We start from the raw sequence: 10,957 nt of genomic DNA, 5'->3' as shown, positions 1-10,957 counted from the left end.
CATTTTTATATTTATGTAGCCTACACAATAGTAATCTTTTACATTGCAATCCTTTAATTTTTTATATTTGTCATGTTTGTGTGCTGCTGTGCATCCATGTTTATGTAATAAGCAGAGTGTACGCACGCTGTGGACCCGCCTATACTAACGCGCTCTTTAAATAACAAAAAAACTACTGCGCCATTGACTTTAGACCAGGTTTTAGTTGGTCAATGGTGCGGTCTATTTCAGTTGCCTCAAAATAGCAACGCTCCAACAATGCGCCTGAACACACCTCGTTTTTAGACCAGCACGCCCATGAGTGCACAAATTGGCGCAAATGCATTTGCTATTTAAACAGCGTGGCGCAGGATGTGAAAATAATAACTGCGTCAGGCTGAAACTAGCAAAAAAACACTTGCGTCACGCCGCATTGCGCCGGGTGTATGATAGAGCCCAGTAACTCAATCTAAACACTTATTCACAAATTGATGCATCTAACCTGACAGATTGTGGGGCGGGTTTGTCAAGGTCTGGCTTAAATTCTTTAAAGATAATCAGTTTTGTGTGAGACACCTAATAACAATTAATTAAATATGAAGAAACAGAACTGTGTTTTCTGCTAATTATGTCTGTGAATAATTAGTGCTTGTTACTTTTGGACAGAATGATGTTTTCATTACAAAGTCTACACATATTTCCACTAATTTATTCTGTGTTAACTGTACATTAGGTCAGTTTTTTCCACACTGGTACCAACTATTTCAGATAAGCCCGCCACAAAATGACACACAAGAGTAAACATGTCCAAAAAATATAGCTGCAGATTTATATGTTGGCATCAAATTTTTAGGCAACTCTGGCATAAGAATGTCTGTACTTGTCTAGAGTAAGTTACAAATTTGATGATGTTTTACAGTGAAAAGTCTGGCAATGCGAGGCTATAGTTAGTTGTACCAGCCCTCCCAATGTCTGATTTGTTCACTGAATGGCATCTGAAAATGAACATGCAGCCATTGTGTTAAAACTCATTTCTGAGCTGTTCTGTTTGTGCAAATCATCAAACAGAGTATGTTTTCAAATGAATCATTCATCTCAAAGGCACACTACACAAAATCTCCAAATGCAAGAACTGCTCCTGCTATTAGAGCTCTGAAATCTAATAGAGACCTGCAGAGACATTGTTACCATTTCATGGAGATTGTATTTTTAAAGTCTGGATGATTAGCGCCTTTGCCTTTGCTATGTTTTATGCAGTTTTGCTTTAAAATGGCTGTTCTGCTGTTTGGATGGAGGGGGCTGCAATCCTTGTGAAGTCTGTTCACTGGGCACTTTCATTTGATTTACACAAAGTTGCCTCCTACGAGCATGTCTCTCGCATCCTGCTGTTTTAGCTCTTAAACGTGCAACTTGCTTTTGTCTGTGTGATACAAGTAGTAATGGCCTAACGGACATTCTTGCACAGCCTCGACCCGTTTGTGAGTAACAGACACAAAAGCACACAAAAGCCCCCCCCCCATCCTCCTCCACCTTCGCAAAGTTCAGCTTGGCTGCCAGCTCAACTGCCTCCCACATCATATCACGAGAGTGACACGCCACTCCAAAAAACACACAGCGCCTTTCGACTGTCAGCAGAAGCTCCTGTCAAGCTTTGTGATCCAGAAAACAACCTTCTACAAACTTTTTTTTTCTCTTATATGCTACAAGGGCAAATTTTGCAATGTGAAACTTTGAGAAATGCTAGTTATTGTACCAGTAGCATACCTTGTGTTAACCAGACTAGCCCAGACTTGACATGTAGTTTTTTAAAGACCAGTGCCTAATCAGTTGTCTGTCTTAGACACATGGCAACTAGATACCAACTACAAAAATCCTATAAAAACTGATTTTGAACTGATTTGAGATGTGTAACCAAAACTAGCCATGGCTAGTGAGTGCCACAGCTGTTGAATCCTGTGCTCTTCACACCCTATTGTGTCAGCAGACCACACAGCTGCTGCTGTGTACATATGTAAACACTTCCCCATAGAGTCTGCAGCTTGGTTAGGGTGTGGATAAATCATTAGCGTCAGTTTGCAGCCAGCAGCACACAGGCTTGACCAGCTGTTGGTCAACATCTTTATTCCTTATTTTTTTTTAAAGTACTGGGGCTGTAACACTGTACATTGATGGTGTCTACTGTTAGTGCTATGGTACTTCATACTGAGGTGGAGGATATCCTTGTGATTTTGTGTGTGTGTGTGTGTGTGTGTGTGTGTGAGAGAGAGAGAGAGAGATCTGCACTACTTTTTTTCCAACTCTTCCTTCATTATAATACATTATAGATGTTTAATTAATATCCATTTTAATAGAAGTGTACACTACCATTCAAAAGCTTTAGAGCAGCAAGATTTTTTTATGTTTTTAACAGAAGTCTCTTCTGCTCACCAATGCTGCATTTATTTGATCAAAAATATAGCAAAACAGTAATGTTGTGAAAGATTTTTACACTTTAAAATAACTGTTTTCTATTTGAATATACTTTAAAATGCATTTATATAAAAAAATATATATATATTCCTGTGTTGGCCAAGCTGAATTTTTAGCATCATTACTCCTGCTACGGGGCTGACAAGACGTGAGACGTGCGGATCCATATGCGTTGTGTTGTGCGAGAGTCACTGTAATGGAAGTCCATGGACAGGATTCATGACAACTCCAGGCTTGTCACATGATTCTTCGGAAATCCTTCTGATATGATGATTTGCTGCTCAAGAAACATTTATTATTATTGTTAATGTTGAAAACAGTTATGTATTCATTCAGCAAGGATGCATTGAATTGATTGAAAGTTACAGTAAAGGCTTAATTTATGTTACAAAAGTATTCTCTTTCAGCTAAAATCTGTTTTTAACTTTCTATTCATCAAAGACTCCTGAAAAAAGATGTGTATACAACTGTTTTATAACTGTTTTATACCACACCAGCTTTGGTTACACATCTCAGTTGTTCAAAATCAGTTTCTATAGGACTTTTGTAAGTTGGTTATATAGTTGTTATGTGTCTAAGACAGAAAACTGATCAGACACTTCAAGCAAGAGAATAAGCATTTCTTAAAGTATCTCTGAACCAGCTAAACTTCTAATTTATACCTAATTTGTCAGACGAAACACCAAGCACCCCATTTTCTGAAATATTTCAGTTTGCCCTTATCTAGTTTGCCCTTCAAACTCTCTCAAACTACAAGAAACCCGCCACACACTCCATATAACCTGTAGGCCATCAGTCCTGCTGTCACCATAGCGACATGAGCACAGTGATGACAACCTGTCCAACACAACAGCTCCAACGGTTTCATATTCTTTCCAGCCAGTCACCTGCAGAGAAAGGAGGAGAGCCGTCCTACCCAATAGAAAGTCTAATTAAACTTACTGCAAGTTCATTCTGACTCCTCTAAACTTTGAGGTTTCGTACCTGCCGCATTCATTCCATCTATTATTATTACATCTGTGTGATTGACAATGGCAGTAATTACAGAGCAGGTACAATGGCAGTGACACCGGCTGTGCAGGAGTAGGCGGATCTTGCGTGTCCTGTGGATAGAAGAGAACAAGACTCACAGTCTGCTCGCTGTTCATCAGCACATACTACGACCTACTGTGGGTCTTCAGGACCTCCTGGGGTCATGCCGGTACCGGCGAGAGAGATACGACACTGACTGCACATGAACTGGGGAGGCAGAGAGAGTCTGTAGGCAAGCAAGTGAGAAAATGAACAGAGGACTGAGTAAATGCGAGCGGGAGATTAGGAAGGATGGATGGGAGGATGTTTAAACAGCTAAACACACCTCAAAGCGTGTTCGTTCATGCTGCAGTCGAGGCTTCCCATTGAAATCACACCTCATTCTCCACCTTCCTCTCACACACTGGAGTTTTCATCTTTCTCATTCTCACTCCATCTCTCACTTCCTGACCTGTTATCTGCTTCTATCTATATCCCCCATTAATGGTGTTGTGAACGAGTGTTTTAAGTGAACGACTTAAACTTTTTTATGCACTGATTTTCCTTTGTAAATTATATGACTGCTTTGGTGACTTTAGAAGACTTAAGCACATTTCCTGTGTGGCCCATAAAAAGTATTGGTAACACTTTCTATGAAGCCCGTATTTATAATACATTATAAGGGTATTCTTAAGGCATTATAATGAATGCATAATGCATTATAAAAAACCTTATAATATGTTGTATCATCTCATGAATATTCATAAGAACAGTTTTAATATATTTTAATATTTACTTATTTGTGGTTATAGCTTTTAAGAGTATGATGATTTATAACACAATGAACATGTTGCATCCACTTTTACAATGGATTATATTTCTTATCATTATAATGTATTATAAGTCTCATATATTGCCATTTTTCTTATGCTACTTTACTTAAAGCGGTCAAAGACCACTTATAAGTAGTAATAATAATAATAATAATCATAATAATATTTATTTCTCTCAAACAGCTATAAGATCAGATATCAGATCAGATGAATGTGTAATATGACACATTTGCTTTGAACTATTTTTATTGTAATATCAGTTTGATTATTTTGATTGTACCCTTTAAACAGCTGTTGATAAGTGACAACTACATATCAACTAGCGGTCATTAGAGTATTAGTATGTCTGCTACTGTAAATATTTGCTAACACTTTATTTTGATGGTCAACCAAAAGATAAACTGATTATAAGTGTATTTGCAAGTACGTCAACTTATTCTACCATACTAGATTCTACCATTCTTGAGCATACTAATACTCTAATGAGAGTTAGTTGGCATGTAGTTGCAAAGTTGCTTATAGTCGATTGATTAAGGGACCATCAAAATAAAATGTAACCATATAAAACATTGCATTTTTTTCAGTTGGAGACTTGGAGTATAAAGCTCACATCAATTAATTAACATTAGCTCCACAGGAAACACTCAAATAACACTCAACATCTAACCACTCACAAGCTGTAGTAAGATACTGTGCAGATCTTAAATAAACAATGTCAAGATATGATACAGTCCATTATTCTGTAAATGAAGTAGATTTAATATGGTGTTCATTGTGTGTTATAAATAATCATACTCTTAAACTTATAACCACAAATACGTAAGTATTATGATGTATTATAACTGTTGTTATGATTATTCATGAGTTGATATAACATATTATACGTTTTTTTATAATGCATTGTGCATTCATTATAATGCCTTAAGAATATCCTTATAATGTATTATAAATGCGGGCTTCATAGAAAGTGTTACCAAAGTATTTTATTGTTTGAACAAGCTAAGTGAATGAATATGCCTCTTTATTGAAAAAGTCATCGTTCTGAGTCTGAATGAGACTCACTGAATGAGAGAATTTAGTTCATTAACGAACAGAATGAACTGGAACATGTTGTTTATGAACAAGAATCTTCCGACCAATAATGACTAAACAAAAAAGGTCATGATATCCATTCAGTTCCACATGTGAGTCTTTGTATCAAGGATTGGCTGTTAGCTTCAGCAGTGGAATGTGAAATTAGTTGAGTGAATAATTCAGTGACTCACTTACAACACTCATTGGTGCCACCTACATGTGTATTGATGTAACCTACAAAAACTTCCACTGGAACGAATCTGAATTAGCTGTTGTTTAACAGAATCAAAAGATTCAAATCAGTGGAATGAATCAAAATTCCCACAATTTTTCTGTAGTTGTTCAACATAAATTTATTAGGCCATAATTGTAGGCACCTACAAATCCTTGTGGTATACATTAACCAACAGACAAAGATATTGGAAGAATTGTGAATGTGCACATGACATTTCCTTATTAATATTCCAGATAATATGAGTAACCCTCTTTTGTCTTTCCTTGGTTAGCTTCTGCCTGGCTGCCACATCCAGCAATGAGTCGAAGGGAGGCTCTGGTGGGGAACCCTGTGCCTAGTGCAGCGCCTGAGGTATCAGGCAACAGCACAGAGGCAGCAGGACCCGGTCCCCACGAGACCAAAGATGAGATGTTCTCCAAAGTCAAAGACAAGTTCATGAATGAACTGCACAAAATCCCACGTGAGTGAATTTTTTTTAACACGACACAAAATGGTCTTCACTTGATTACATTTGCTGTTTGCATAATTTTGAAACCCTGAAAGGCATTGATTGAGCTCCAGCATTGACAGTGATTGGCAAGGTCTGTCAGATCCATTTTTGATTATTTTGTTTCCATTTTTTAACTTCCATTGTTCACCCAGTGCTGAAAAATAATGAGCTTGAGAAACAGGCGGCAACCAAACATGTTCCTTCTCATTCTAATTGTAAATAAGCGAGTAAATGAGTTTTGTTATTTCGTTTGTCTAAGTGCCCTGTGCTTCGGTCCGCAACACACTGCAGCTCTCACTGTGAAGCATGGAGCTAAATGCATGCATCTAACCACTATCCAATTCACTGTACACTCGTTCATATTTTCAAGTTAACACTGAAACATCTGCAGCTGTTTGTGCGTGGGTGTTTCTTCAGCTAGGTGCTTTTATGTCCAAGGGATTGTTTTATTATTATTATTATTATTATTAGATACTGGTGCAACAGTCTCTTTGAAATTCTAAATTTAAAAGAAACTCCATAAAATTTGGCAAACTAATGAACCAATTGTGTTAATATCCAGCTAAATTCTAATGCAGCATTATAACCAAAATAAAGCCTCATAAATAGCTGATTTGAGAAGTTTTTTCTAAGCTGTAACGAATGAGAAGCACTCAATGAGCTCAAGAAGTTTAACATTGAAATGTTGTTAAGCTAATTTCTCAATACCTTTATAAGCATGTTTTTTTCCACAATTGATTCCAGCCCACCACAATATTGAGCTAAAGGTTACTCGTGTATGTAGCAGAGGTGAAGGCAGAATTACATTTAGGATGCCATGCCTGACGTGACACCATTGGCAAGACCTGAGAAAGATCTGAGTCCTCTTCTACACCTACGGTACCTTACTATAGGTGTCTGGTCATTTTGCCCATCTCTCTATCTCTCATACTCAATTTCACACATGCAACTTCGCTCTCACTCTCACTCACACTCTCACACACGTACACTTTCACTTCCACCCTTGCTTTCGCACTTGGAGACACATTCACCACATTAATTATCACTTTGCTTTCCTGCAGACAACTGTAAAATAAAGGGTTGCTGCATTTGACTCAGACAGATATGCCCCTTCTGAGATCCAGCCAGAAAAAGACACTCCATTACAGTGGCTTAAATTACTGTTTTAGCCGCCTCCCTCCATCACACACACGTCTCTGTGCCAACCGGTGCCTGGGCTGATGAATGCCTGGGGAGAAGGGTGCTGTATTGACCGGGGCATCCAGGAACCCTGACAGACCTGCATTAAGTGATGAATGGGCGAGTGCTGATGCAGAATACTTGAGCTTTTCTCCACCAATATAATCCAGTGCGTTGAATGTGTGCAGGTGCCGCCTGTAAAAGTAAGACGCATGGACCTGTCACGATCTGCCGTCTAGCGCGGCAAAAACAGAGGAACACAGACAGATGCTGCGTAGTGATGATAAAGATTTACTTCACTCTAACCCTTCTGCCTTTCTGTCATAGCGCTATGTAGGCAAAACATGAAGATGAATACTGTTTGACATCTATTTCCATGCCAGAACTGAGTGCTTCTCTGGCACTTTAGGCTCTTTAAAAATACTTTCTGAAACCTGAATTTTCACTTTCTATTTTAATTTGTATATCAATATATATATATCATTTGTGAGAAAGCCATTTTTGATAAAAATCAGTTTCATTTTCAGACTTTATTGAGAGATAAATTGTTTATTTATTCATTCATTCATTCATTCATGATAGTTACTGACTGCTGACTGGTTTACTCTGTTTAGATAAATAGAATAAAAATGCATATAAATGCAATAAAAGGCAATGAAAGGGCATTTGAATATATGTAACAAAAATAAATAAATAAATTAAACAGTTTTAATAAAAATCCACCCTTAGGTACATAAAATGCCCAAAGAAAAAAAAAACACCCAATTACTCCCTGGTACTTCAGACCGAGGGGAAATGTAAATGAACAGGCAATTTGTGTTCATAGCGATTTGCACAGTCTCAGATGGTGACACATATTCAAAAGGGTTTATCCATAACCTGTGATTACTAACGTTCCCTCAACGCTTACGGTCACACAACATCACATCCGTTCTACGGCGCCCGTCACAAACGGTCCTGCGTGTAGAATCACTCCAACCGGTAGCTCTCAGGACGCCACACTTGCTCTCTTCGAGAGCCTTCCCCTCAAGCCTTGAGGCCAGTTGACAGGTTCAGCAGTTTGAACCCGACCATCTTGACTCAGAAAGGTCTCCGCACCACTGTGGTTACACAGCTTGGTTGACTCAGAGCAACAAAAGAAAATGACTGTTACACAATAGCTCTGGTTATTCTCCCAACGCTCTGCTGCTCAAGCTCAAGGCATCTGTTTTCGATGATAATTAACCTCGCCGCTCAGAGTCAGTTTGAGACATTATTCAGCTTTGCCACAATTACTATGAATAATGAACACACTCTGTCCAGCCTCTGAAACACTCTTGCACACTGGGTACCCTGATCCCCGACACAATGCCCCTTGATCTCTGCAAATTTCTGATGTTCTATCAAACACCACAATCAATGTTCATTTCATTCTTGTTAAAATGCGAACTTAACTGGGAATATGCTTTGAAAATTAACTACAAATTAATGGGGTCAAATTTTATAAATTGCCATTATGGCAAGAAATCTACATCTATTTGCATTTTAATTGGATGACAACTATGAAAACAATTTGATTTGTCACATTGTTGTACTCTCATTGGCTCTGTTTCAAACCCTAGTGAGCTGCCTGGCTGTCTACCATCTGCATAGGCAGCTACATTGTAAATCTTATTAGTGTCTGAATTAAAATACTCTTTTAGACAGCAGCTCACAAGGGACTCATAAAAAATGTCTGACATTAGCATGTTGCTAAGCTGCAACTGGCACATGTATAGCATCCACTAATATTGGGCAAAAGTTCATTTTAATTAAATTAAACTATTTTCTGTAGTTACTTTTATATCTTTAAAAATAACTAGAAAATAGTTTCAATAACTCACATCAAATATTTATATACATAATTTAAATATTTTGTAGGCTCTTTTGTCTTTATTTTTGACAAGAAAGTAGAGATCGTAAAAGGACCCCAAGTCAGGTCTGACCCAATATTTTGTCTGTACTAAATGACACAGTGATATTTTTAAACGAACATTTCTCTTTATTTTGCAGTAAATATTGGATGAAATTTTTTTATTAAATGAAACCATCTTCTAGTTACTTTTAAAAGATGTGTTTAGGGATGCACGATATCGGATTTTTTGCCGATATTTTTCAACTCATTTTGGCCAATACCTTATACCAATAGTCTCTCCTTTGTGGAAATTATAAACAATTTATTTTTAATTTTGGTTAGTTTTTTAACAACAACGTATTTGTTAGAATGAAATAAACAATAATGAAGTTATTTTATAATTACAGTACATTGAAGCTTTGAAAATAATTATAAATCAACTACATATCAATCACTGCATTTTTTTTTCTCAGAAAGATGCAGTGGTAACCTCAACATTTTATTTTAACATTTAACATTTGTAGATGGTCTAAAGCAAGAGTTGTATAAATTCTGAAAATCTTTTAGAGCTCATAATTCGCTCATAATAATCTAATCATCATTCAGGCAAAAGTTCGCTTCAAGAATGACCACACTGCTGACGTGATCTAATTGCTAGCACACCCTGAGCACATGTGAGTTATTCATCTTATCGGTAAGATATATCGGCATAATTTTTCATATTGGGCCGATGCCAATATTTACATTTAAAGCCATTATTGGCTGATTCCGATATCGGTCTGATAATGTCGTGCATCCCTAGATGTGTTTTTGTACTAAATGAAAAAGTTATTTTTGAAATAAACATTTCCCTCAATTCATAGCAGTGCATTATGAAACTGAGCATACAGTACATCAAGAGTTAAATCTCTACATCAAGACATTTACATTGCATTAATTCACTTTGCCATTACTTCTAATGTATACATTTTATCAGTGTATTTCCTGGGAACTTATTACCTTGGCTGCTGTTGTCATGTTCTACTAGTCCAGCTACAGAAATGCCAAGACATGACAAGTTGTGAGTCCTCCATGTATGTTTGTGAAGTGTGATGTGTTTAGTTAGTTAATTAGTTGTTTAGCAGGTTTGTGTTGTTTGCCAGTGTGTAGAAAGCCTCAGTCATAGTCAGCAACAGGAGGAGAACTGGAGCAGAGTGCCAAACACATCATCAGCCAAAAGCCTGACAGATGGAACAGCTAGCCCTCCCATTCTGATGACCTTTGACCTAATCCTATCTCCCTCTCTTCCCCTTCCCCTGTTGCCCCCAAGACCGCCCCAGAGGACATCTGAAGGTTACCAGGCCTGTCAACCCTGCTCCCTTGAAATTGAATTATGCAAACAAACAAAAATAAAACCCCAGCCCTCTCCGTCTGCCTGCTTCGCATTATAAAGCCGTTTGGAGAAAGAGATAATCTCATTTAAAACAAGTTAAAACTGCATTACAGTAGTAAACAAACATATGAGAACAGACAAATTTTTCCCCTGCAGTGTAGAAGCTGCTTCAAAATTATAATATATAAAGCTACAAGACATTAAGAAAATTCATAATATTACAAAAGATTTATATTTCAAATAAATGCAGTTCCTTTGAACTTTCTATTCATCAAAGAATCCTGACATTAATAATCCAACATTAATAATAAGAAATGTTTCTTGAGCAGCAAATCAGCATGTCTGAAGGACTATATGACAAATAGAAAACAGTTATTTATGTATTAGTTATTTATGTATTTATATTCATATATATATATATATATATATATATATATGTGTG

At 37.1% G+C, this 10,957-nt stretch overlaps 1 protein-coding gene across 4 annotated transcripts in view; it reads left to right on the top strand.

The window, feature by feature from the left end:
- Positions 1-10,957, top strand: part of LOC107755909 (synaptotagmin-1-like) — a 246,790-nt gene that overhangs the window by 197,380 nt on the left and 38,453 nt on the right. For all 4 annotated transcript variants that reach the window (XM_016572871.1, XM_016572872.1, XM_016572873.1 and 1 more), the window contains one exon: positions 5,873-6,061. In XM_016572871.1, coding sequence (XP_016428357.1) covers positions 5,899-6,061 — 163 coding nt within the window. In that variant the 5' untranslated portion in view covers positions 5,873-5,898. The remainder of the gene's footprint in view (positions 1-5,872; positions 6,062-10,957) is intronic.

Source organism: Sinocyclocheilus rhinocerous, unplaced genomic scaffold, assembly GCF_001515625.1.
Source record: "Sinocyclocheilus rhinocerous isolate Xijiao unplaced genomic scaffold, SAMN03320098_v1.1 scaffold412, whole genome shotgun sequence".
Lineage (NCBI taxonomy): Eukaryota > Metazoa > Chordata > Actinopteri > Cypriniformes > Cyprinidae > Sinocyclocheilus > Sinocyclocheilus rhinocerous.
This window is presented reverse-complemented; position numbering and strand designations above follow the sequence as displayed.